This window comes from Talaromyces stipitatus, genomic scaffold, assembly GCF_000003125.1.
Source record: "Talaromyces stipitatus ATCC 10500 scf_1105507295589 genomic scaffold, whole genome shotgun sequence".
NCBI classification, from domain to species: Eukaryota; Fungi; Ascomycota; class Eurotiomycetes; order Eurotiales; family Trichocomaceae; genus Talaromyces; species Talaromyces stipitatus.
The window spans coordinates 125,107-150,750 of record NW_002990123.1 but is presented as its reverse complement, the minus strand read 5'-3'; the positions used below and the strand labels follow the sequence as shown (position 1 = coordinate 150,750).

At 43.0% G+C, this 25,644-nt stretch overlaps 10 protein-coding genes across 10 annotated transcripts, besides 20 other annotated features; 5 read left to right on the top strand and 5 right to left on the bottom strand.

Annotated features, from left to right (window-relative positions):
• Positions 1–803: part of a mobile genetic element that runs on past the window's edge.
• On the bottom strand, positions 252–793 carry TSTA_008500 (uncharacterized protein; the record flags this gene model as incomplete). Its single annotated transcript, XM_002488690.1, has 1 exon — positions 252–793. A coding segment is annotated over one exon (542 nt), but the record flags the coding sequence as incomplete, so codon positions are not given.
• Positions 804–1,028: 225 nt separating the features above from the next.
• Positions 1,029–1,992, bottom strand: TSTA_008490 (uncharacterized protein; the record flags this gene model as incomplete). Its single annotated transcript, XM_002488689.1, has 2 exons — positions 1,029–1,826; positions 1,915–1,992. 2 exons carry the CDS (start codon positions 1,990–1,992, stop codon positions 1,029–1,031), a joined length of 876 nt encoding a protein of 291 aa, XP_002488734.1.
• Positions 1,993–4,109: 2,117 nt separating this feature from the next.
• TSTA_008480 (uncharacterized protein) lies at positions 4,110–6,052 on the top strand (the record flags this gene model as incomplete). The annotated part of the gene is made up of 5 exons (XM_002488688.1): positions 4,110–4,762; positions 5,004–5,074; positions 5,352–5,453; positions 5,572–5,796; positions 5,895–6,052. 5 exons carry the CDS (start codon positions 4,110–4,112, stop codon positions 6,050–6,052), a joined length of 1,209 nt encoding a protein of 402 aa, XP_002488733.1.
• Positions 4,284–4,420: a microsatellite.
• Positions 5,720–6,196: a mobile genetic element.
• A 687-nt stretch (positions 6,197–6,883) lies between these two features.
• Positions 6,884–7,102: a mobile genetic element.
• A 178-nt stretch (positions 7,103–7,280) lies between these two features.
• TSTA_008470 (uncharacterized protein) lies at positions 7,281–9,222 on the top strand (the record flags this gene model as incomplete). Its single annotated transcript, XM_002488687.1, has 2 exons — positions 7,281–7,690; positions 8,223–9,222. The coding sequence occupies 2 exons, from the start codon at positions 7,281–7,283 to the stop codon at positions 9,220–9,222; spliced, it is 1,410 nt and encodes a 469-aa protein (XP_002488732.1).
• Positions 7,771–8,373: a mobile genetic element.
• Positions 8,899–9,267: a mobile genetic element.
• Positions 9,268–9,281: 14 nt separating this feature from the next.
• Positions 9,282–10,346: a mobile genetic element.
• Positions 10,347–10,948: 602 nt separating this feature from the next.
• Positions 10,949–11,728: a mobile genetic element.
• Positions 11,729–12,061: a mobile genetic element.
• TSTA_008460 (uncharacterized protein) lies at positions 12,005–12,604 on the bottom strand (the record flags this gene model as incomplete). Its single annotated transcript, XM_002488686.1, has 4 exons — positions 12,005–12,160; positions 12,185–12,231; positions 12,303–12,434; positions 12,577–12,604. The coding sequence occupies 4 exons, from the start codon at positions 12,602–12,604 to the stop codon at positions 12,005–12,007; spliced, it is 363 nt and encodes a 120-aa protein (XP_002488731.1).
• Positions 12,059–12,292: a mobile genetic element.
• Positions 12,605–13,074: 470 nt separating the features above from the next.
• Positions 13,075–14,259: a mobile genetic element.
• Positions 14,260–14,350: 91 nt separating this feature from the next.
• Positions 14,351–14,932: a mobile genetic element.
• A 71-nt stretch (positions 14,933–15,003) lies between these two features.
• Positions 15,004–15,023: a microsatellite.
• Positions 15,024–16,401: 1,378 nt separating this feature from the next.
• TSTA_008450 (uncharacterized protein) lies at positions 16,402–18,127 on the bottom strand. Its single transcript, XM_002488685.1, has 3 exons — positions 18,093–18,127; positions 16,857–17,993; positions 16,402–16,791 (listed from the first exon to the last, which is right to left on the bottom strand). The coding sequence occupies exons 2-3, from the start codon at positions 17,935–17,937 to the stop codon at positions 16,583–16,585; spliced, it is 1,290 nt and encodes a 429-aa protein (XP_002488730.1). The 5' UTR covers positions 17,938–17,993; positions 18,093–18,127; the 3' UTR covers positions 16,402–16,582.
• Positions 17,265–17,306: a sequence feature (GA-rich).
• Positions 18,128–18,367: 240 nt separating the features above from the next.
• TSTA_008440 (uncharacterized protein) lies at positions 18,368–19,450 on the top strand (the record flags this gene model as incomplete). The annotated part of the gene is made up of 2 exons (XM_002488684.1): positions 18,368–18,603; positions 18,758–19,450. Exons 1-2 carry the CDS (start codon positions 18,502–18,504, stop codon positions 19,448–19,450), a joined length of 795 nt encoding a protein of 264 aa, XP_002488729.1. The 5' UTR covers positions 18,368–18,501.
• Positions 18,691–18,724: a microsatellite.
• Positions 18,755–19,516: a mobile genetic element.
• Positions 19,301–20,410: a mobile genetic element.
• Positions 19,476–21,075, top strand: TSTA_008430 (uncharacterized protein; the record flags this gene model as incomplete). The annotated part of the gene is made up of 1 exon (XM_002488683.1): positions 19,476–21,075. A coding segment is annotated over one exon (983 nt), but the record flags the coding sequence as incomplete, so codon positions are not given.
• Positions 20,284–20,592: a mobile genetic element.
• Positions 20,589–21,023: a mobile genetic element.
• Positions 21,076–21,126: 51 nt separating the features above from the next.
• TSTA_008420 (uncharacterized protein) lies at positions 21,127–21,578 on the bottom strand (the record flags this gene model as incomplete). The annotated part of the gene is made up of 2 exons (XM_002488682.1): positions 21,127–21,188; positions 21,233–21,578. 2 exons carry the CDS (start codon positions 21,576–21,578, stop codon positions 21,127–21,129), a joined length of 408 nt encoding a protein of 135 aa, XP_002488727.1.
• A 2,178-nt stretch (positions 21,579–23,756) lies between these two features.
• Positions 23,757–25,546, top strand: TSTA_008410 (uncharacterized protein; the record flags this gene model as incomplete). The annotated part of the gene is made up of 2 exons (XM_002488681.1): positions 23,757–24,527; positions 24,582–25,546. Exons 1-2 carry the CDS (start codon positions 23,879–23,881, stop codon positions 25,544–25,546), a joined length of 1,614 nt encoding a protein of 537 aa, XP_002488726.1. The 5' UTR covers positions 23,757–23,878.
• Positions 23,924–25,411: a mobile genetic element.
• Positions 25,547–25,644: the final 98 nt, after the last annotated feature.

The window sequence follows — 25,644 nt, the reverse complement described above, 5'->3', positions numbered from 1 at the left end:
TTTGCTTTCGGTGTTAGTTCTAGGACTACTTTCATGACCACTGTCATAAGACGGTCCGTCTGCTCTTGTACAGAGCCACTTAGAGGAACCACCTGTAGATTGATGGCTACTCTGGATCTGATCTCAGCTCAAGGCGCATTTTTCAGGAGCAGTCTCTCATTGACTGCTCGATCTAGAACTGATATGTCAAACTCCGTCTCAATTGTTTGATGGTCTGATCCATGGTTTGTATAGTGTATGCCACACTGTACCATCTCCTCTGCTAGCTCTATTGATGCTAGTACTAAGTCAATTGTTGTCTCCCTGTCCCCTAATTGCCATGTTTTGCCTCTAGGTAGGAGGCTGTGTAGAGAGTTTCCGCTCATATAATCAACCAGATCATCGGCCTCTCCCTGTCTCGCAGAAGATATCTGATCTCCTCCCCAGAGTTGGTCATGCTTGTTGAAGTCTCCTATTATCAACACATCTGTCCGTGTTCCTTCCCTACCCCGGATATCCGTTACTAGGCTGCGTAGCAACCTAATAGTGGATGTCAATGCTTCCTCACTGTTCCACTCTATATAGACCGACACTACTAGCACTGCCCGGTCTGGGAGTTGTCGTATCGTGGCTGTTAGATCTGGAGATGCTACCGGGATCTGTTCAGCCTCAATATCACTCTGAACCCATAGCATGCTCCTAATCGGCCATCTTCCATTGTGTCTCTCTGTAGGTATCATCTTTTTCCAGTAACAGTGTCCCATCGGGCTTGTCACCACGGTATTTTCGATTACCCGCGTGTATGGTTCGGATACTGCCACCACTCCGTAGTCTCTAATTTTGTCATCATTCATTAGGCTTTGTTGTACTGCGTCTCGTTTACCAACATTCAGTTGTGGATGCGAAGTGATTTATGCATTAGACTGTAAGAGGCGAACTCGACAGTTTCTGCTAAATGATTCGTGAGGTCCTCCACAAGCAATGCATTTTAGGACTAGAGCCTGGCAAGTACTGTGATGGTGTCCCTCCTTTGCACATTTACCACATGTCTAAGTCTTTTTGCATGAGAAAGCCTTATGTCCTATTTCTTGACAGTTGTAACATTGAAATGGTCCTATGCGTGGTTCAAAGGCTCGAGTGTATGCAGATTCTCCTGCTATATCGAAGTAGCTGCCTTCTAGTAGGCGTTTGGCGTCTGTTCCTTTAGTGGTATATACCACCATAGATCCATACGCTTTATTAGAATCCCTCTTGCTAAGCCAGGTGATCTTGGCAATGTTGACGTTGTTCTCTTTCCCTAGGGCCTCGGCTGCTCCTGGTAGGACATTACCATCCATACCCAGGATTGCTGTCCGATTGGCATTGTCGATTTTAACTGGATAGAGCTGGTCTCGTAACACCCTCCATCCCGGTATATTTAACTTTTGGGCAGCCTCTTTGACACGTAGGATCTCATCCTCCCGTCTGCAAATGATTTTGACTCGTTCAGCGTTCTTTGGATACTTAATCACTGCTGCACAGCGCCAGGTCTCCATTCCTTCATTTCCCTGTATCTCTTTTTCGATCATTTGTCTGACGTTAGCTATCTGCGCCTTGGCTTTGTCTTCTTCTCTGACACGAGACGTGTCAATTGTGCAAAATAGTGTATTAGCCAATGTAGGAGGCACTAGAGGCCTAGGGGGCCTAGGTGTGTACCCTGCTGGTGAGCAGATTGGCTGTTGGTTATATCTGCGAACGACGGCTGTGATTTGATCTGCATAGGAGCTGCGTTGATTGGCGCCTTCGCGATAGAATCCAGCTGCTCCCGGAGTTGCTTGCAATCTTCCGCAGATTGGCTTTGGATGCTTCTATTTGGGTCTGCAGTCCCTTGATCATGTCGTTTTGTTCTTGGATAAATTTTTCCTGTTTACTAAGCGTTTCTTTCAAACTTTTGACCTCCTGATAGGTGCCCTCCAAGTCCAAGTGATCAATCGGTCTCATATGGTTCCTGGCACCCGTCGCTCTAATCCTCATCTTGGCGTTAATCAAATCTCTATAGCCGCTCTCCGCACAACAAGAGAATGAAGACAAAGATCTCGATGTCAAACTAACAACTCTACGGGAAGTCTACCAAAGATTTCAGACCCTAACGACGTCCACCGTGAACAACTATGAGCCTGCATTACCAACCATGCTGCGAAATTAAAGATCACTTTCTCTGCGTCTCGCTCCTGGAGATGTCACCGAGGTAATTAGCAATTGTGGTTCACAATTGGGTGAAAGTGAGACTCGTAATCTGACTCCTGAGCAAGTGATAGGAAGACATCGATACGGTGTAATACTGTAGAGAATGAGGATTAGAGACCATTGGCAATTGGATTTTCGATCAATCAGGGTACCAGATAGCGTGCATAATACTCATGTAAACCAATATGGCTGGTGAGTACAGGCTCGCGGAGGTTCCTTGCTCCTAGTTCTCTATCAATCCCATTCCCACGCCGAATATGTCTAATTATTGGTCAATCACAACTTTCTCGATTTACAAGTATCTTCAGCCATACAATCGGTTCGCAGTTGCAAATAAAAAGTGGTCTCAACAAGCCGATATCATGTCAAAGGTTGCTGCCGTCCGTCAAGTTGTTTTGCGGCAGAGGGTCAAGCAGCCGCTAAAATTCCATCGACTCTCTAACCACAGGATCATTTTTACCCAAGCCATTGGCGACCAGGATCCCGTTGGCTGTGAGCATTGCCAGGATTATAGCGGGCCCTTTTACAAGTTTTGGAACAATCACACTCGATGAGAAAACTTTTCTAGGGGCTAGCTGGACTGTCTATCACATGTATTGTAGGCGGAATCTGTGCTGTAATAGTTTCTTACAATTTTGTAGCTATAGAGTGAATCGCACATGAAGTACTTATATTGACTATCCATCACAGTGAAAACTTCTCCAGCTGCGAGTAATGAATGGAAACTGTCCCAGTCCGGAAACGCCCCATATGGAATGACAAAATGAAACTCGTCCCACTAGAGAGTTTGTTAATGGGTTGTCCGCGGGAAAACTCCTGACCTACCATTATCGACTTACAATGATGAGCATGAGTCATCGGCAGTCAGTCATGTTGTTGATGTGATTAGGGTGACGCGCTCCGCGCTCTTTTTCCTTGCTGCCGTAGATATGTGTCGAAGCAGCGGCTACCTATCAGATAATCTGGATGTCCGGAAACGGTAAAACGAGGTGAACAATCAGAAGCTCTATCTTATAGCCCCTAAATTTACCCCTCATGATGACTCACAATTCATCCCGCCAAGACATCTATAAAACCCGGCTTTGGAACATGATGTATCAGAAGACAGACCTCAGACAACTAAATACATACAATCTTGCTAGTCACTTCTTCTTTTCCCAATCCTTGTAAGCTACTATTCAGGATTGGCCTGAAGTAAACGCAGCAATCCGACACTATCAACGTGCATAGAATGTCGCTGGCTATAGAGACGACAGCATCTATATACTTGATACGTACCTTAGATCATTGGCACCAACACAACGCGGTCCTTGATTGGTTGCAGCGCAGATTCACTCATTATATGATTCATCTTCTCAGAACACTTATCTCGAGGCTTCGAACCACAAATGATAATATTTGTTCCTCAGCTTGAGCTTGACAACAAGCACAGCACAGCTCGTTCGAATGCAAAAGATGCAAACACGAAAATGAGCATGGGAGAATATAACATGTGACAGGGCAAGTGAGAGTCGGGCAATCTGAGAGAGATCGAAGATATCAAGGCACTGATGTTTGTTTTCAACACTAGCCTCCTCTCTCACTTCTTCCTTCTTCCTCTCACCTCCCTTCCAAACATCACCACAACTTCGCGTGAGTTCATCCAATTCCATCCCATTTCTGATTCGAATCATTATCTCTCTTCAAGATCACCACTGATATTAGGCTATAGCTTCACCCCGCCAATTGTCTGCCTGAGGCTTATAACCCGTCATCAGCTTTGGGAACAGTTTTTATTTCACCTACTTCCCTTCCACCGCTCAAACTTTTCTTGCTCTCACACATCCCCCTGACTTATCTTCGACCATCATATTCAGCTAAAAGTTCGAGAATAATCTCTTCGCACCCTTTACTTCTCTCTCCAAATGCCACATCTCAAGCGTCGTGTAAGACACGAGTCGCGTCCCAGCAGCGTGGAGTTTACCCTTGCAGAAGACGATCCCACAACGATGAGTACCATATCGACGGCTATCTTCTCAGAAATTTCTGAAAGTGAATCTCATACCACTGCCAATACTGCCGTTTCATTCTACTCGAGCGATGAGTATGACAGCGATGACGGTGATGACGAGTACGATGAGTATGACAGCAATGACCGTGATGACGAGTACGATGAAAATGACAGTGTCCCTGATGATACTTCTGACTACTCCGAAGGTAGCCATGATGATAATGAAAACGTGAATTCTACCGATAGCCAGAATGTTACTGGATATGATACTTTCGACATTTCAACTAGAGAGCCAGGCTCTGAGCAAAGCAGCACCATCGTAGAAGCAAATGCTTCCGCTGAGAAGACAGAGCCCACTAGCCATAGGCATACCTTTACTCAGACAGCATCGGGGGATTTTTCTACTAAGGATGAGGTTGCGCATTTTCCAAAAAACCATTCGAGTGACAGCTGCGTTCACGGAGGATCGACTTTACCCGAATTGGACATGTCATCTGGACATGTGACAGGAGTGACGGCGGAAGTGACAGTATTAATCCGCGATAAAAAATCTTATTACAACATTAAGTGTTCGGTGCGATATGCAACTCCGCGATCTCGGGTTCGGGACAAATTTTCCATTGACATATCGCCTGTTCAGAGGGGAAACGGAACCAAAGCGAAAGTATCTATCTGCCATGACCCATAGAGCCGTTAATGCCAAAAGTTGTATTTAACATTACCACTTCATTACCACGCATATGGTAGTCTTACAAAATCCACGTTTATTTTCTGTTAGTTGTTAGACCTTATAACTATCTTTAACCAGGCTCCGGAAAGAGGATTACCCAGAACTAGATATTCAACAACGCACATATATTAAGAGATTCTACCTCACAAGTATGCTAACTACACACTATCACTAGTGAGGATCCTAAAGGAGGGGAATGTACAGAGCTAATTTTATCCCTCATACTTGCTGGTCTAGGAGCGGATCCACCTCCTATCAGCCTGTGATAACAATAACACAACCAGTCGGGAACTCTAGTGTGATGGTGACCAAGCCAAAAGAATCACATTAAACTATTAGATCTGATGACCTTTTTGATGAGCCACTTCCTCATGTACCCTGCACCCAACTCTCTGAGCACACGATTGGTAGCGCAGTGATGAATAGTGCTTCTACAAACTTTGTTGAGCATGCTTCCACAAACAACAGTCATTGATAAGTTCCCAGGAGCCAATAGCTTCAAAAAGAGTTCGCCGCGAAGAGCCCAAGGTGGGGGAGCTAGTAGAGACTGATACTTGGCCTCAAGCGGAACTCCCTCTGCCATCGGCAGAAGAATAGATACCTGTGGCCCACCTGCAACAAGAACTCAACAGGGCATCCCAAGAAGGACAAGGTTCAAGCGCCGATTCATCCGCAAATAGGATCTCAACCCGCTTAGCTAGCAAACTACGACGCGGCTTGGGCCATCAAGCCGAAGCCGAAGCTTGGACGATGATTCCAGTAGCTTTACACGCTTCCCTGTCTACGAACCAAATGAATCAAAGGACTTCAAAAAAGCTCAACAAGACCTTAATTGGGAAATATGAAAAGCAGGCCTTGGCTCAGAACACCAGTCTCTAGTGGAAAACAAGACCTGGATTCTAGCTCTGAAAATGGACAACATGCATGTTCTTCGAGGAAAACGGGGGGTTTAGACTGAAACGGGACCAGACGGGGAAATCGTGTGCTACAAGCTACGCTGGATGGTGAGAGGTTTTGAACAGATAGAAGGACTTGATTGCTCCAAAACATTTGCTTCGGTGGTAGAGCCAATGAGCTATAAGGCGCGATTCGCTATTACAACAGCTAAGGGCCTTGAAATTGAATAAATGGATATCATAAGGGCCTTCTTATACGGAGAAATAGATGGAAAAGTCTACGTCGAGCAACCCCATGGCTGTGAAGACGGTACTGATCGGGTCTGTGAACTACAAAAGGCATTATACAGCCTAAAACAGCCGCCCCGAATTTGCAAACTTCCTAGAAGGTTTAAGCTTCCCTTCTAATGCGTTCAGACCTCTCAGTCTTTACTAAAGGAGATATGAAATATTTATCTCGCTGTTTATGTGGACGGCTTGCATATGGTTGTCCCAAGATGACAGAGATCACAGAGATCAAAAAGGCCCTGGCTAGACGATTCAAAATAACTGACATTAGTAACTAAGCCGCTGAAAAACTTGGAAATGGCTTCTTACTCGATAAATTTTCAACCTCGGGACTCCATACAGTGGCATATTCCTGTATATGCGGTTCTTTTATTCCATAGATCTGTAGTGCTGGACAAATAAGAGCCCATTGTATACATTAGAAATCTCTGGATTGATTTAGGTAGGTCTGTTTCGGTCACTGACATTGTAAATTTTGTAATGCATATGAATCCTAATTGAGGACTCCAATATGCTATCCGGATGATTGATCTGACTACAAATGGTGACTGCTGGTTGGCTGGAATACTACAGTTCTTTTAAACCCGTGTGTTTCAGCATCGGGATCAATACCCAGCCACATTTTGGAGTCCTCGCTGTCTTGGGCCATCAGTTAGTTTCCTATAGCGGTCTTCACTATCTGCCTATTTTCCGGTTTTTCCTATACTACATCGGCAAATTATCGGCAAGGTTTTGTTGGATAGAGATGAGTGCAGCCTTCAATGCTTCAGAATATCCATTAAAGATTCGACGCTGCTCGATAGCGCCACAACAGACCATATAACGAACGACCGGAGGAGCTTGGTAAACTATCGACGAGCTCCTAAAGGAGATTTTGTATGGGCCGGGAACACGTAAGTGGTAGTTCTGGGGTACGGTGATCGAATCGTAAACGTGCAGGGATATAAGAGGCGTGAGGAAACTTTGCTCCTACAAGATGTGCTATATTGCAAAAGGAATGGCCACAAATCCTGTGTCAGTAAAGAGACTCAGAGAGTAAGGAATTTGGTGGGATATGAAGAGAGAACCGACATGTCTACGACGTATGGATGACTCCCTAGTGGCGTACGTCTCTGTCCTATACAGACAATACGTCCTAGAGTATATTCCCATGGAAAATGATGCGTTCAAGATGTCGTTCCACTCCTCAAGGCATAAGCATAATACCTGGAGCGGCAAGCGAGGAAGTTTGGCAGATTCGCTCCGGTGGCATTTACGACTTGGACATCCAGGGCCTCAGGCAATCAATCATTTGGTGCTCAACGGGGTACGACTAAGAGGACCTCTTACCCAGAAATGCGAAGCATGCGCCCAAGTGAAAGCAAAAGGAATTATACAACGATTCTCTCGTGATATAATTAAAGCAGCAGGTGCACAATTATCAGTTGATTTTCACGATTATGAGGAGAGTTCAATCGACAATTTAAAAACCCTCATGTTGGTGACATCCGATATACAGGATTACTATGGGATTATTACCTTCCAAATCATCAAGATGGGACCATTCTCACCGCATTCAAGCACTTGTTTGGGATGCTGGAAGTGCAATATCAGATTTATCCTAAGAAGCTGGAATGCGACAATGAGATCCTAATGCGACTGGAGACCTGTGATTGGTTAACAGAAGAAAATATGTCAAAGTTGAGTCTTCACCTCCCTACACTCAAGCACTCAATGGCAGCGGAGATCGCTCAGGGGGTGTAATAAAGACTAAAGCACGGTCGGTGAGGATCTCGTCAAAGTTACCTCAAGATCTCGCTCCAGAAATCATTCGCGCGGCTGTATATTTGCACAATCGGACGCCACGGTACAACTATGACTGGAAATCATACGAGAGATTTTACCAATTCATTGTCCACAAGGATGGAGAACCTCGAGTCTCTTTCAAGCCTTAATTAGCTCACTTGCAAGTATATGGGTGCAAAGCGTATTCTTTGACAACTGAGTATATGAAACATGAGAATAAGCTGCAGAGATTCAATCCAAGGGCATGGATAGGTTATCTCGTAGGATATGACTCCACGAACGTATATCGGGTCTGGAATCCGGTGTTAAATAAAATCGTGAAAACGAGGGATGTCACATTCAATGAGGATGAGACGTTTGACGGAAACCTGGATCGATTGCGAGACGACCTACGAACTGTCAATTTGGAAGAACTAGCCAAGTTATTGCAAGATGTTGATGTCAGTGAGGAGGAGGTTATAAGGAGCAGACCAGAGGCCAGAGACCTCCTTTCGACAGTGGTAAATGAGCTCATCAATGTTCGGAATATCCTCACGCAAGACGAGGCACTAGGACGAGTGCCGAATCGGGGCTTTGGAAGGGTTATGACAACCTACGGGGCGCAGGAAGTTGATAAAGAGGAAGCAACGGCGCACTGGCAAGGTTATCTAACCCCTCCACCGACTCCACCTGCAGCACTGCTTGCAGCCTCAATTCAGAGACCAATCGACGAGGCTCCAATGCCAATCAAGGAGTATGAATCTTTTGCACCTTGGAAGGCGACCTTTATCGCCGGTTCACGATATAAGCCAATTGGAACGTTTGAGGGCAAAACGCTAGAGAGGGAAAGAATATTGAGGAATCAATCGGTCAACAGAATACAGGACAAGAAAGAAAGTGATCGCTCCAAGCTCCAAAAGCTGATCAAACAAGAACAGTTACATAAGATTCACCGACGAGACCTACCTGACCCACCAAAATGGCATCGAGACTTGGAGACTCATCCTCTAGGTGAGCAATTTGCTCAAGCGGAGAGAGCTCATTTACAGAGCCATATACCAATGAACTCATGGACCACAACTGACCGATCTATTGCCAAAGGCTCTCAGATCCTTGATTGTATGTGGGTTTATGTGTATAAATTTAACAAGCACGGATATCTGGTCAAGTGCAAAGCACGTCTGGTTGTCAGGGGTGATCAGGAGAGAAGAGTGAATCTTGAGAATACGTACGTGGCAACTTTAGCTGCTCGATCATTTCGAACCTTTATGGCAGTTGCTGCCAGATTCGACCTGGGGATCAAGCAATATGACGCAGTAAATGCCTTTGTGCATGCATTACTGGATTAGAAAGTATTCATGAGAATGCCGCCAGGACATAGGGAGAGAGGCAAGATTTATCAACTGAACAAAGCTTATATGGTTTGAGAACTTCCCCCTTATTATGGCAAAAGGAACTGACCACAGCACCTACCGAACTTGGGTTCCGGAGCGTTCCTCATGAACCATGTTGCATGATCAAGAATGGCATACTAATCTTTTTCTATGTTGATGATATTGTTCTTGCATATCGAAAGAATCAAGAACAGGAAGCCTAGCAGGCTATGGTTTCACTCCAATCCAAATATACCATCACTGGAGGGGGAGATTTAGAGTGGCTCCTAGGGATCCAAATCATAAGAAATCATCAGCAGAGATTGATATGGCTCAGCTAAGTGTCATATATTGATAAAATTGCCAACTTGGCCGACAAGCGAGGGACATAACACACTCCAATGGAGAAGAGAGAGCTTTTCCCATACCAATAACTTGCATCAAAATCCTCAATCCACAAGTTCCAGAGAAAAGTGGGTTCTCTTATGTGCGCTGCAGTAAGCACAAGAGTCGATATAGCATTTGCGGTATCCCGACTTTCAAGATTCTTGACAAATCCCGGTCCTGAGCAGCATGAGGCCGCGGATCGAGTATTATGCTATCTTTAACAATATCGATCTCGAGCGCTGCAACTGGGGGGTGCAGATATGTTTGGAGTAGCGAGTGATGCATCCTTTGGCGATAATACTCTTGACCGGAAGAGTTCTCAAGCATATGTGATGTATCTATTTGGAGGAGTAATTGGATGGCAGGCCAACAAGCAACGTACTAAGCAACGTACAGTTACTACGTCAACTACCGAAGCAGAGCTGTTAGCTCTCTCTCAGGCCGTGAAGGAAGGGAAATCTGTGATGAGGTTATTGAAGGAAATCGGGATCCGGTTCGACGAGGACAAACTGACGGTTGAGTGTGATAATACTCAGACGATACGACTAGTCAACGAAGAAGCCTTCAAGCTGCAAACCAATCTTCGCCATGTCAATAATCGTAAACACTGGTTGAGGCAGGAAGTCAGAGAAAGACGACTTAGTGTGCAATATATTCCGACAAAAGAGATGATTGCAAATGGGCTCACCAAGGCTCTGGGAAGAGGTGAATTTGTCCGATATAGCTGAAATTATCGAGGGACCCGAGAAAGAGCTCCAAATCGATGATTATACAGCTATATTAGGGATGAATTGATGGAGAAGTAAGGAAGCGGTTGAGCAAGGATTTCTCTTGAAGTTATTATCAGAAAGCATCGTCATCTTTCCTGTGGTGCAGATGAGGGGGTGTGTTGGATTAGCTAAGCTGATCCAGCCAATAATAGCGAGCCACACACTTTAGAGAAGGATCCACCGAATAGGGGCTAAAAGAAAGTCTCCCACCTTTACGTACTTAGAGAAGAACAAGGACAAAAAGAGTCAAGGATTCCATACTCTTGCATACATAATTTGATACATTGAGATATACCGCTTGAGATTGTTGCGTACAATCTAACACGATCCGTCCACCTCTCCCCGAAAACGCGTTCTATATTGATTTCAAATCTCAATTCCTAACCCACAACCAAATTATATCCAAAAACTAAATTACTAGTACGATTAGGACATCCGGTTATTTCATGTCCTTCAACATCACAACCACTGCAGCGGAATTGACGTCGTACAGGTGGACGAGAGACTGGAAGCTCAGGCTCGGCCGGAGCAGTAGTAACAGCTCGAGATACCTCAATCTAACCTTGTACAAGAGCCTGGGCTTCTTCTCTAGTAATTCCTTGCTCATGAGATATTTGCTGCTGAGAATTTTGGCGTTTTCGTTTCTCTTTTTCATGTGCAGCCCGTAAATCCTGGTTTCCTTTCTATACAATCACGAGATCATTCATAGTCCTTTCATAAGCCTTTGACATCCGCATAATTGCTTGATCAATCATTTCATTTAGGCTCCCCATACGCTAACCTATATGCCTCTTGATTGTAGTTGATTTACATGTAAATCAATGTATATTTTGAGGTGTTTGTGGGCAAGATGACTGCGTATTGCTTGATCGACTTGGAGAGGGTGTTGGGATCTTCAATCGAACAGTAAGCTGTTGATAAACTCGATCTGGATTGAATGGTACTACTCCAGTTGCTGCGAAGCTATTCCGAATAGTTTGAGCTTTGTATGTCATTGTACGGGCTGTTGGAAATGCAGTGAGAAAGCTGATTTTATCAATGTGACTGAATCCAAGCCTCATTCGCTGTTCAACAAGCCGTCTATAATGTTGCTTTAAAACAGCAATACAGCCAACATCAAGAGACTGTAAAAGATGTAAGGAATAAGAAGGCATATAGACTGAAAAAATATTATTCGTAGCACATGTACAGTTAAATTGAGGAGTTAAATGACTTCTATGGCCGTCGAGAATCAACATTCGATATTTTCCCATCGTACGACCATTAGTAAGAGGAATAAAATGGGTTTCAAGCCATTTTAATCCAATCTTATCCGTTGTCCATCCAAATGCGAAGATCCGAAGATAATCTAAGAGTATTTTGATCATGTACGAGAGATTAAATCAGAGTACGAGATCTTATTAGAAGACATCTACAATTTTGATGAGACTAGTTTTGCTAGGGACTTTGCATAACTACCGAGGTTATTACTGGAAGCGATCAATACAATCGCCCAAATCTATTACAGCCTGGTGACCGAGAATGGGTGACTGCAATCGAAGCAGTCAATTCAACTGGATGGGCCTTCATACGTTATCTTCAAGGCAAAGAAGTATACTCGATTAGGCTGGTTTGAGGATCTTCCAGATGACTGAAGAATCAATATAAGTGATAATGGCACGCTCGTACTTATATTTCCGTAAGAAACGTGATTTAATCTCTGGGCGACGTTGAATGAGATTATATACCCATTTCTCTCCAACCTGTTGATTTCCGCGCTGTAAAAGAAGAGAATTAGCCACCTCTTGTTCAAGAGAGTATCGAGGAGGTAATCCACGTTTATCTAGATCTAAGATCAATTTAACAAGCGATTCCTCCTCCGATTCGGTCAATTTATGACACTGTTGGCGCGTGTTGTACGTTGGTATTGTACTCTCTTTAGTCGGTCTCGGAGAGCTATACGAGGGATTGCATAAATCCTTGCAGCCTCACAAATATTGGAAATTCTTCCATTTTTCAGATCGGAAATAGTAATTGAATCTTTTCCTCTATCTGGGCTGATTTCAAGGATCTCTCTTGCGAATTGGTGGCATAATGTCGCGTTGAAGTTATAAGATCAATATAGAACGCGTTTTCGGGGAGAGGTGAGTGGATCGTTTACATGGGTGGGTCGCTTACCGATTACGTTAGTTACTATGATAGTTTTGCAAGAATTTCCTCATTTTCAGAGAATTTGTCAACTACTACGATAATCACATTCCTACCATCGCTATCAGTGCTATTGCTTTTCAATTCATAACGGTTCGTTGAAATAAATATGGAGACACGTCGGAAAAGAATAAATTATCGAATCCTTGATGATGGCAGTGATGAAGAGGTCGTCTTAGAAGACTGTATTCTGAATGACGACCTTCTTGCATTTGATTCTTTTCTTCTAAATCCACCATTCGATGTGCGAGCAAATTTCTATCACTCAGAACTGTCTATTTCTTCCTCAATTACTCCTAGTGAGTCTATATCGCAAAAGCAATCTTCTTTGCATTCCGACAATAACTTCTCAAGATCCTCAGCCAAGGAAAAGGAGATGTTTGGAGCAAAGTTCTTGGCTATGGAATATGTTTAAGATTATTCCCTAACAAGGTAACACCTTTATTGATCCACGGACCAACAAAGCAAAGAAAAAAAAGAGATACACTGTCAATACCTTGGCTGTGATTGGAGAGTTCTAGAGTCAAGAAGAGGAGAATCAACTAATAACTTGGCTTTGCATCTAAGCTCAAAGCACAATATTACTCAAGATAATCATAATGGCCAGTTGTTACACCAACAATCAACTATTCTGTCTTTTGTTTAACCCAGAAAGGCCCTGATTATGTCGCCTCAGGATATACAACAAAAGCTTCGAGACAACGTCTGTCGATGGGCAGTTAGTATAATATAGCCCTTTGTAGCTGTTGAAACTGCTTCAATCCAGAAAATCTTTGAAGATATTCCAGGTATTGACCAACCTTTCCAGTCTGCAAGTACCTATAAATACTACATTTAGATGGAATTTATCAAGTATAGGAGCAATGTTAAGCAAGAACTAGCTGAAACATGCCAAAGTATTGCTCTTTCTCTGAATGTTTAAACAAGTAAAAACCAGTTTTCTATAATTGCAGTTATTGGACACTGGTTAACAAGCAATTTTGAGTACAAGGAGTGGGTTCTAGAATTTTCGGAAATTCAAGGAGATCATACTGGAGAGAACCTTGCTGAGAGTATTGAGAATATGCTTGTGGAGCTAAGTCTTGAATCCAAACTCTTGACTATTACAGCTAATAATGCAAGCAATAACGAGGCTCTTTGTGATCATCTATATAGAAATCTTTCCAAGAGATTAGATCCAGATCTTAACAACACGGAGATCCAACGCTCGACCCTACTATTCCATGGGATTAATAGTTTTGTTTGATATCTTGCACATTTTCTGAATCTCATTGAGAAGCAGTTTCTTTCAGTTTTGAAAACTGGGGATATAGAGTCTGCAGGTGAGGTGTGTGAGAAGCTTTATAATGGGAAGGGTATTCCAGAACTAAGCGCTCTTGCGAGACTTCGAGTTCTTGTTTTATGATTAGATCAATCACCTTCACGTCGACAACAACGGAAGAACTCTTGTCGAGATGCTGGTCTTCCGGAACAATACATCAATTATGATGTAGAATTCAGTATTTCAAATGCTGGATCAGAGTCTCCAATAAAAACGACAAATTTTAGATATCTTAATGTTTATCCAGTTCTTCCTTAGTTCTCTATACAGGACTAGAGACGACTTCAGTGGATATACAAAGCCCTACAATGATTTGATGAATTTACCGGACTTATATCAACGCAAAGCCCACAAATCAGCTTGTCTTTGGCAGTTTACTATGAACTCTCTGATCTTTTATAAGAGATCAGAGATAGTGAGAATGACTTTCAAAATCTTTGACCTTGATATTTCGGGAGCAGCAGCATCGGCTATTGAGAAATATCGGAAGTATTACTCTTTCATGGACGATTCTAATACATATTATGCAGCTGAAGTTCTGGATCCTCAAGTTAAAACCCGACTCTTAAAACATCAACTTCCAAATTCAGATGCAAGGACCCTTATTCAAAGACTTCGAGAAGCTCTTCACCAGCAATATCCTGTAAACCCTGGCATAGCACTTTCTATCTTACCAGAAAAGCTCTCAGGGCCACAATCACTAAAATCCCAGATATTTTCTTAGCTACAGCCTCAAAAAGCTCAAATATCTACGTCAGATATTGACTGGTACTTTGATACCCCCACAGTTCTAATATCACAGGTATTAGAAAGCAACAAGAGGAATTGGCTGCTTTCTTGGTGGAATACTCACAAGGACGAATTTCCACGCATGGCACAAATTGCGTGTGACTTTCTAGCAATTTCTGGACTAGAGGTTTCTGTAGAACGTTTATTTTCTAGAGGGAGAGATTTATTGGGATTAAGATGGCACAGGATGAATGGAAAAACTATGAGAATGTTGATGTTGCTAAGGGATTACTATTTGTCCTATACATAAACTTTCTATGTCTTACTATCTGCCAGTTATGCAGTAACTGCACCTACGGATGCTAACTTAACTTAACTTAACTGCAGCTATATTTTCTAACTGTAACTGTAACTTATCTGCATAACTGCGCCGATCTCTATATTTTATGTTATGGGCTGACACCATATGGGAGGTTCGGGACAGCGCCCTCACTAACACCGCTCATGAAGCTATCTTCTGATCTACGGAGTAATCCTAGTTGGTCAATACTTACCCTCCTGGAGTTATTATTCGGAGTATCTGTTTTGATCCTAATTGGCAATACTTAGCCTTCTGGAAACTGGAGTTATTGTTCGGTGTATCTATTTTGCATATCAGGACTACAAATGAATCTCTAGAGAAACAGCACGACTCTCTATTTCTATATTGGTGGTATGCGCAACAAAGAATTTGCATGTTTTTCTCTTTTTCCTTCACATGTACGTTGTCATCTTAGGAATGAACTCATAGTGTTTCATATGACGGGACTGGCCGGTAACATTTTACTATATAGATGTGCCTACACTTCGCTTTTGTGCTATGTTGTGATACTTGATGGTTCAGTTGTCGCTTGCCCAACTCACTACCTAACGTTCCGAGTGTATATCTCCTGTTATTCATAGGATTTTGATTGAGTGACAAGTCTCAGAAACTACTGTCTGCCATTTTTAGCTGTGAATTTGTCTTCCTGAGGCTTCCTATCAATTCCTGACTCAGTTGGTTCAAAAGGCCTGTGCGCTGCTGCATATAAACTTGACTAAAACATAAGCATATGTTGACAACTAGTGGTCAGTTTGTTTACATATGCATGATGTTACAAGGATCCTAATTCGCGGCATGCTGCAGATTTCATTCATATGTCACGGGGGTAATATGCGCTCAGTTTTACCAGCTAGTTTTAGCCTTGTCGAATGACGATATAAGATATCCCACTGACTGAGCTGCTGCGTACCAGCGTTTGCACATGCCTTAGGGCACCACTGTAGCCTCTCCATATCTGTAATTTAGTAGTTTTATTATTATCTAGACATTTCATGATATCTCTAGCCTCGGCCGCGATCGTCAATCTAAATACGTACACTAGAACTCGTTAGATATCAATATAATCAAAACTGCTATGATGATTCCAGTGCAATTCCCACATATGCTGCAATACCTAGAAAGAGGCTACCATTACAATATGCTTGTCAGATTAATCTGACAGATAGTATCTCCCAGTAATCAGATTCCATGGCAATGAGCATCAATGAAATGCAGAATACCAGACCTAGTTAATATACTGTGACAGAAATGATTCTGAAGGAGTAGAGAATCATCCGTGGATATGCGGTAGTAGCATAAATTGGAATCTTACCTAGATAAACCATGCGCGAGGGGTCGTACAAGACACATCTTGAAGACATATATAACTGCCCAGGTGGTCATGATGAAAGACATGAATGTGGATATTCGACATCTGGACTCTCTAGGTACATAAGTAATATTTCATTAGGCAGCTGCGATGATATAACTAAATGCACCGGAAATGAATCAAACTAGCTACCTAGGCAGAGAGCCCTGTGCATATGTGAACACATCCTTGGAATCTGACACATGGGTACTGCAGTAAACTACAGTTGAGAGTTAACACTTTAAGGATGGTGGCATTTTAAGCGTCAAGTCGTAGTCATTCTTAAAGTCAAGCATCCCAAGCTCTCGTTTGAAAGAAGTGATTACTGACTTCATTTCAGCCCTGATGCCGGCATCTATGGTGTCGAGTTTCCTTGATCTCTCCCCTGGAGCCGTTTCGTGAGACGTCGATTGAAGACTTTTAGTACGAGAGGTAACGAAATCTATGGTCCCATTTTTATATCAGCATTTTGGACATTCTCTTCCCACGTTGAGTAATATAACTCACCTGGACCATCGCCACAAATTTGGACCTGAATTAAGCGCGTGCGGTTACCTTGCAAACACAAATTGACCATTGCTTGCCAACTGGTATCACTCCATGGGACATTGATCCAGTTCTCGTTCCAGAAAAAATGCATAGTACACGAGCTCGAGAGACCCTCAAAGTCCACGCCCCAGTGTTTCCCTAATTTCTTTTGCCACGCTTTATATGAGATACGCAATTCCACTGGTTCACATGAATTTTTGGGATCCAAGATGGCATCAATCAATACCATGGCGGCATTGTAACTAGTTGAAGGTTCATGTATAGGGCCAAGAAATGGAATTCTGGTTGTCTGAATTACAGTCGCCCGTATAGTATTCACGTCCGTCTCCGATGTAGTCTCACCCTGATCGACGGTAATCTCCATCGCTTCTTCTTCTTCTTCTGGTTGTTCTTTTGATACTTCTTCTTGCCTCTCACTGTGTCCGTATATGTACGTCCCTATAATTTCGACCGACCCAAAACCGTTGTCCCCAGTGGAAGAAGTATCCTGGTCTAGCACAGTATCTTTGGACTGATTGTCGCGGCTCCTCTGTCTTTCCTCGGTAGATGGGTTGATTGCGAATCCCAACTCACTCTGCCGTTCCACCATTGCGCTTGGCTCTACCACTTTCTGCGCCTTTTGTTTTCGTTGATGTTTCTGCTCCGACTTCAACATGTCCTGCTGTTTGTTATTTTCTCTGTCGATTCGAGTCTTTCGAAGTCCCTTCTGGCGTTTGTTAAGTTCGAGTATGGTCTTTTTCTGTGGTAGGGAGTTCTGTAAGGGTGTTTTAAACTCAACCCTAACCCTGAAAAACAGCTCTGGATATCTTTTTTTGAAGGCGGGAAAGATATTGTCCTCACGCCATGTTTGAAACTGTTTTTCATTACCGCGTTGGAGAACATTTTGCTGTGTAGACTTTTGAGAGAGTTCCTTGATCAACTGACCCGTCTTTTGAAACTTTGCCTTATCGTTTTCAAGCCCGAGTGCTTCCTGGGTCCCACTCATCCTTGGATTAATCTTTTTTTTATTGCCGTTTTGAGACATTTTGTGCCAAAGCATCTAACTTTGTACACTGATGAATGTCACAAGCCAGCCAAGAAAGTGCTTGCAAAGCTCTGTTTGACGTGAGTATTATTAATAGGGTTTGTAGAAATCAGATCGAGTACAAAAGGCCAGGATAATCACCAATATTAGCGAAATAGGGAGTGGCTTACCAGAATTGTTATGACAAGTATTGCAGACTCTCACCAAGGTGCGAAGGTGGAAAGTGCCTGAATGGACTATCCATCAGGGAACAAAAATCTGCTGCATACGAGCTGTCAGCGTGCTACACCCGTGGATCTCCCTCCGGCGCGGATCAACTATAATCCGAGAGTCATGTGACCTCCGTAAAGGGGTCAGCGCAGCTGTAGTTAGCTTAGATAACCAATAACAACAACTAGCACATTAACAGGTCATGAGCCCTCGCATATTCAATCTGAACTTTATCGATGCTTTTATTGTGATTACCTGGACCTGACTTACTTTCTAATTCCAATCCAGGCACAAGATGGCCATATACGACCGCACCAGTCAAGGATCGCGACAAATCAACTCAGAGAGTCACCTACAACAAACGTCAAAATGTCGGTCAAGAAGCCACCAAGATCTACGTTGGAAATCCAGAACTTTACGATCGACTGTTTCTTCGACATCAGGCCTCACCGTCTCACCGACTCATCGACTGTCTGAAGGACTTCTAGGCTTAAATACAGCTCCTAGGAGCACCCAGACTCGATTCTGATTCTTGATTACAAGCTCCTCTATTCTATCAAAAAAAAAAAAAAAAAAAAAAAAAAAAAAAAAAGTCTTCCTCTAACAATTTTACCTCTGGTGAAAGCTCCCAATCCTCGACTACTCCAATTGGGTTGATTGGAGTGAATACTGGCAAGATCATCTCATCCTTTACGACCTATGGCAATACGTCGATCCAACATCTACAGCGACAGTGCCACCTCCTACGACTAATGTTAACCGAGATATTGCTAAAACATTGACCGAAAACATTACCAAAATCCGGCAACATGTGTCCCCTGAATGTCGCAAGCTCCTAGTTGGCCATACAAACCCAAGAGACCTCTGGTCCTCACTCAAGGCCGGCTGCGATCGAGGGACAACTCTCCCATTAATTGACCAATATGAATTGTTCCACAGCAATAAGTGGGAGCCAAAGGACACTATTTCTACCTACACAAGTCGTTTCCGCAATATCTTCCTTTCCTTGGAAAACACCTCTTCCAAAATCCATCGAGATATAGCTGTTCATCTCCTCGTGGATCGACTCCCTGACTGTTACAAAACCGAAGGTCAAACGGCAAAACAATTGAACCTTCCCTTCATTGAAACAGTGACCTACCTGCTTGCCAATATCAAAGATTCCTCGTCTGAAGGGGACAACACATCTGGCCAAGCCCTAGTAACTCGAGGCCGTCGTCCGAACCGCAGAACAAGCTCTCGGAACCTCCGTAATGGAGGCAATAACTCAAATTCAAACCGTCGTGAACAATCAAATCGAAATTCTCGGAATAAGTGACTTATCTGTAACTGGTGCAAACGAGAGGGCCATTACGAGCGTGACTGTCATATTCGACAACAGCAACTAGACTCTGGCGCTGCAAAGCTTGACAGAGGTCGTGCCTACTTAGTTCAACAGCCAAGCAGTTTGCAACCTCCGCCTCAGCCCCAGCCTCTACTGGCTCCTCCACCTCCGCAGGCAAATTTCGCCTCCTCCCAGTCTCAAAGCTCTGAGTCAAACGCTTACAGTTATCCCTCTCATCTTCTTACAAGAGCATCCTACATCAATAGTGAGATCCGACAACAAGACTATCTCAGCTGGATACTGGACTCCGGAGCTACACAGCATTTCTGCAATAGCAAATTGGACCTTAAGGACTACAAGCATTTCCTTGAACCTAGAGAGATCTACCTTGGAGATAATACTACGATCTATGCAGAGGGATCTGGTACTCAACATCTTCAAGTTGGGCCTAATATTCTAGTCCTCAACGTCTGGTTCGTACCAAAATTGGCAGAGAACCTGCTGTCCTTGCAGCTCCTTGATCGAGCTGGCTACTCTACTCTCATTGAAAATGGCATTGTCTACATACGGCAGCAAGGCGACTCAAATTCCGCATGGTTTCAACTAGCCAACTCGAAGCATGGAGACCTTTATCGAATGCATATAAGTCCCTCATCTCTAGTGAATGCCCCACGAGCTCTCCGTACAAGAGAATTCAGTACACTCAGGTTATGGCATAATCGCCTAGGCCACCGGAAATTTCGATCAGTGGAAGATCTCATGAACTTATCTGTACCGCGTCAACTACCTACATGCACAGCGTGCCTACAAGGTAAAATGAAGGCAGATTCCACCTTCCTGTGCTTGAACGTTGCAGCAAGTCATTCGACCGCGTGCATGCCGTCCTTATCCCCTTGGACGGTATCTCCCTTGGTGGATCTAAGTATATGTTACTACTGGTCGATGATTACACTCGCTATGCATGGTGTTATTTTGCCTCAAGCAAGAATGTTCCTGCAATAACGCCTCTCCTTCAAGGATTCATAAACCTGGTCCTGACTCAATTTAATGCTGTAATTAAGTCATGGCGAGCAGATGGCGGTACCGGCGAATTCATAAACAGCATGGTCAAGGAAATAAATTGCCAACATGAATACTTCACCAAATTTCCACCTCTGGTGTCAAGCAACAGAATGGTGTACTGGAACGACGAGTTCAGACGATCAAGAATATGGGACGCTCTATAAGAGCTGGTGCTGGTGTCTTAGATGACTACCGACTACAAGCTGAGTCCCTGGCTACCTCGGTATTTCTAACTAACATCCTGCCATCTACTACTCTAGGCAATATATCCCCACACCTTCTTTTATATAAGAAGCAACCACCTCTTACTACCTTGAAACCCTGGGGATGCCTCGTCTGGATACACCTTCGAAAGGAGCACCGCAGCTCGAGCTCTGATCCTCGCTGCAGGCCAGCCATGATGGTAGGCTATATACAAGACTCAAAGTCTATTTATAAATGTCTTGATCTTTATACTTTGCAAACAAGCAATCACTCTGAAATCATGTTTGATGAAGACCTTTTCTCTGGTCCATGGCCTAAACGCCCTGCCGGTTTTATCATGGCCATCTATAGATCACACATAATTTGGGCCAGGAACTATGTATTCCCCTCGACGTCAGTATACATCATTTTTTCGACGCTGGATACATCCGGATCAAGTTCCCGAACAATATTGAATAGCCGGTGGCTAAACCATTAGAAAATATCTTATATATGGTAATAGACACTTACCGTGGAATATTATAACCCTGAGCTCGAAAAAATCGGTAGAGATAGCCTCCCTATAACCTTCAATACGCCCACTGGCAAGCTGTTTTCGAACTGCGTCCCTGACAATATTATCTGTGTGTTGAATATCTTCTGGATTGACAACCCGACGCTGAAGCCCAATCCAGCGCCGAAGTGCTGCAAGGGTGGATTTAGATATTTTTATGCCGTCTTTTTCTAGTGCACGTATGATTTTACTGTCACGTAAATCACGTTTAAAATATAATTCCTTGATCTTATCCTCTAACTCCGCAGATCCAAGATCCGTACGTGAAATGCCCCATTGTTTGAGACGCCGTCGAATTGTCATATGGCAGCCTGATAGTTCATGCCCTCGCATTAGATGTTGGTTAGCCATTTAAGGGATTACTGCGTACATGCCACATCTGCCCGAAGTAAATAATTGGAATATATTGATTTGAATTCCAAACCGTGTATGCCGATCTGCTTCTGACATATATGACATGCTATGAGATCTTTCTCAATCGGTTTATTCACAGTAATAAGTCCTAAGCTTTGCTTGTCATTTCTCTTTCCCCGCGTCAGACCTAAATATCTGTAATAGGAGGTTAATCCGATGGTTGGGCAGGAGGAATTATCAATATGGCAGAAGCATTCGGTGTGTTAAAGTCTTCATTAACAATGATACAGTTGCTAACATATAGAGACTGAAGCTTGAAAAGAAGAATCCTAGTCCCAAGGAACCTCCTTCTTATGAATGCTTGAGTCGTTGAAGGAGACCTCACGTTATCCACCTAATCAGTGTGGCTTGTCACAGATATCCCGTTGTACTGTTCCAGTACTGTTACAATATTGCTCATCTCTTAAAATTTCCCCTTGAGTTCACGTCTGCTGAGTTGTACTGACAATATAATGGATAGTTCCAGCCACACATGCAATACAGCTCGCACCTAGACATAGACCTTGAGCTGCTGATGCCGAAGGTGCGTTCACTACCATGACTACATCTCCAACGCAATTGGTACATGCTCCCACGATAGTGAACGCGTGCATAGCGTTCTGGCTATGGGCTTGGGGCATGGCGGCTAATCTGCTGAAGAAATAAATGTTACATATATCAAAAATAGAGAAGACAAACGACATACGATGAATTTGACGATATATCAGAAGGAATAAGTAGAATATAGATATTGGAGAAAGATTGGTAGGAAGGTTATGCGTATGCCCACTGTAGCGGGCGGGGTTTAAATATATGACTTCCTTCCCTAGGCTGATTGTACAATGACCGACTATTGGCCACGACGATTGGTCGAGGATATGCAGAGGTTTGTTCGAAGTCATGCAGGCGATGGCTAATGATTGGCATTGCTCTCGAGAAATTGTAGGCACCCTGGACTGAAACTAGCAAGGCGTTCGGTTGGACTACCGTATTGGTTGTGAGAAAACCCGGGTAAAAAGCTCGGACATCGAGCTGAGTGTGTTCATAGTAGTTGTAGTGATGTGTTTAGAGTTTTAGAGCCCTTTAGCTCTGTGAGGATTCACCCACCATGGATGCTAAATATGCCCGGAACCTGATGCACTTTATTTATTAAGAAGAGGGGGAAGGCCTGTGTCTCCGATTAGCCATCAGGGTTACCATTTCGCGCTTTTGGTCAGTTATTGGAATCCGTATATATAGTGTAGGAGTTTGTGACACAGGCTTGCTAACAAAATTTTATATGTGTGAATGCTTGATTGATTGAACCTGTGTTGTTTCTAACATTGAGAATTGTTCTCTATATTGAAGAATCCAAACCCCTCACTTGAATACGTGTTTCTTGCTGATTGGTAAGCCAGTTGGCGAATTGGAGGCCTTGGGCTTCTCAGCGGATTTCACTAATGATATCTAACACCAGGCTTCCAACATCAGTTTCAAATTGGCGTAAAATGCGATCTTATCATAAATGCAAGTGCCATTTCACCAATAATGTTAGACCTGAGATCAGCCGAAAAGGTCCGTGTGATCAGTGTTATTTTAATTAGTCAATATGGATTCAATCAATATTCCTTAGCATTGTGGAATTGCGACCGCATCAAAATATTTTGACGCTCGTAAACTACCCTACCCACCCTATTATACTTCTTCTCACTGAGAATGTTTTATTTAGAAATATTTATAATTGTGGGTGCGACTTGCACGTGCTTACTTCCTAATTAGGATAATGAACCTAGTAATAAGAAGATCTTGCCATTGTATGTATTTTTTTTTTGAAGCTATTCGACCTCGACGCGGTAGATCATCCCTTCGTGTAGTGTTGGAACTCAGAATGAGCTAAATCAATTTGGGAATAGGACAAGATTTGCGTATCAAGAAATTTCGAGAATTGGCATCACATTCCGACGCGATATTGAACATTACAAATCAACTTTACAGCCTATCTCTAGAAAGTTCAATTTGCACAAGTGTCGACTTTTGGTGATATCACTTCTATGGAATCTTGTATATAAAAACAGGTTCAATACTCCTAGATAGTGGTTTGAGAGGAGTGCCGGAAAATAGACCTAGTTCCTTATAACGTAATTCCCAAGCGAACCGCCCACCCAAGCGACCCGCCCACCTCCCCGAAAAATAACTCTCTATATTGATTTCTCATATTTCAACGCGTCAAAATGCCACCAATTCGCAAGAAAGATCCCTTAAAATCTACTCAGATAGAGGGAAAGATCCAGTTAGCTATTTCTGATTTGAAAAATGGAAGAATTTCCAATATTCGTGAAGCTACAAGGATTTATGATATTCCTCGTACGACTCTCCGAGATCGACTCAAAGGCATTGAATATAAAGGTGAAAAGCGCGCCAACCACCATAAATTGACTCAATCTGAGGAGGATTCACTTGTCAAATGGGTTCTTGATTTAGATCGACGTGGATTACCTCCCCGACATTCTCTTGTACGAGAAATGGTCAATTATCTTCTACAACAACATGGAAAATCACAAGTTGGAAAAAACTGGGTGACCAATCTGATTAAACGCCGTCCGGAGATTGATTCTAAATTCGCAAGGAAATATAACTATGAACGTGCCAAATGTGAAGATCCAAAGATAATTCAAGAACATTTTGACCGCGTACGAGCTGCTATATCTGAGTATGGAATCTTACCAGAAGATATCTATAACTTTGATGAGACTGGCTTTGCTATGGGACTCTGTGCATCTGCGAAGGTTATTACTGGAAGCGATCGATATGCTCAGCCAAAGCTTTTACAGCCTGGAAATCGAGAATGGGTGACTGCAATTGAAGCAACAAATTCAACTGGTTGGGCGTTACCTTCGTACATTATTTTCAAAGCAAAGAAAAACGTACGATTAGGTTGGTTTGAGGATCTTCCAGATGATTGGAGAATCAATATTAGCGATAATGGTTGGACAACAGATCAAATAGGATTAGAATGGCTTAAAACCCATTTTATTCCTAATATTAATGATCGTACAATGGGAAAATACCGAATGTTGATTCTTGATGGCCATGGAAGCCATTTGACTCCAGAATTTGATCGTACATGCACTGAGAATAATATTATTCCAATCTGCATGCCACCTCATTCTTCGCATCTATTACAGCCTCTTGATGTTGGCTGTTTTGCAGTTTTAAAACGGTATTATGGGCAGGTTGTTGAGCAACGAATGAGGCTTGGATTCAATCATATCGACAAAATGGACTTTTTAACAGCATTTCCACAGGCTCGTACAGTGGCATATAAAGCTCAATCTATTCAGAATAGCCTCGCAGCCACTGGATTAGTGCCTTTCAATCCAGATCGAGTTCTTCAATATCTTAATATTCAATTGAAGACTCCAACCCCCCCTCCAAGTCGATCAAGCAATACAGCATCATCCTGCTTACAGACACCTCAAAATATACGCCAATTTGTACGCCAGTCAACTACAATCAATAAACATATAAATGAGCGCACAGGAAATCAGAATCAAGAAATCAATCAGGCAGTTATACGGTTGTCAAAAGCCTACGAAATACTAGCGAATGATACTTTACTCGTACGGAAAGAAAACCATGATTTACGAGCTGCGAATGAAAAAGAGAAGCAAAAACGCCAAAAATCTAATAAACAGATATCTATTGAGCATGGGATTACTAGTGAAGAAGCTCAAGCGCTTGTACAAGGTCAGGTTGAGGCATCTCAAGCTGTTATGGCTGCTCCAGTTGAGCCGGAGCTCCCAGCTTCTCAAGCAGTCGTACGCCGCCAATTTCGCTGCAGTGGTTGTGGTGTTGAAGGACATAAAATTAATCGATGTCCTAATCGTACTACTAATTAATTTTTTGTATATAATTTGTATGTGATTAAGAAATTGTGATTTGAAATCAATATAGAGAGTTATTTTTCGGGGAGGTGGGCGGGTCGCTTGGGTGGGCG

Bases quoted from the DNA above. Each gene is read 5' to 3' on its own strand.
- TSTA_008450 (XM_002488685.1), bottom strand. From the start codon at position 17,937: ATGCTTTGGCACAAAATGTCTCAAAACGGCAATAAAAAAAAGATTAAT. The intron at 16,792-16,856 runs GTGAGTTATATT...ATGGGACCATAG, and splicing joins AATTTGTGGCGATGGTCCAG to ATTTCGTTACCTCTCGTACT.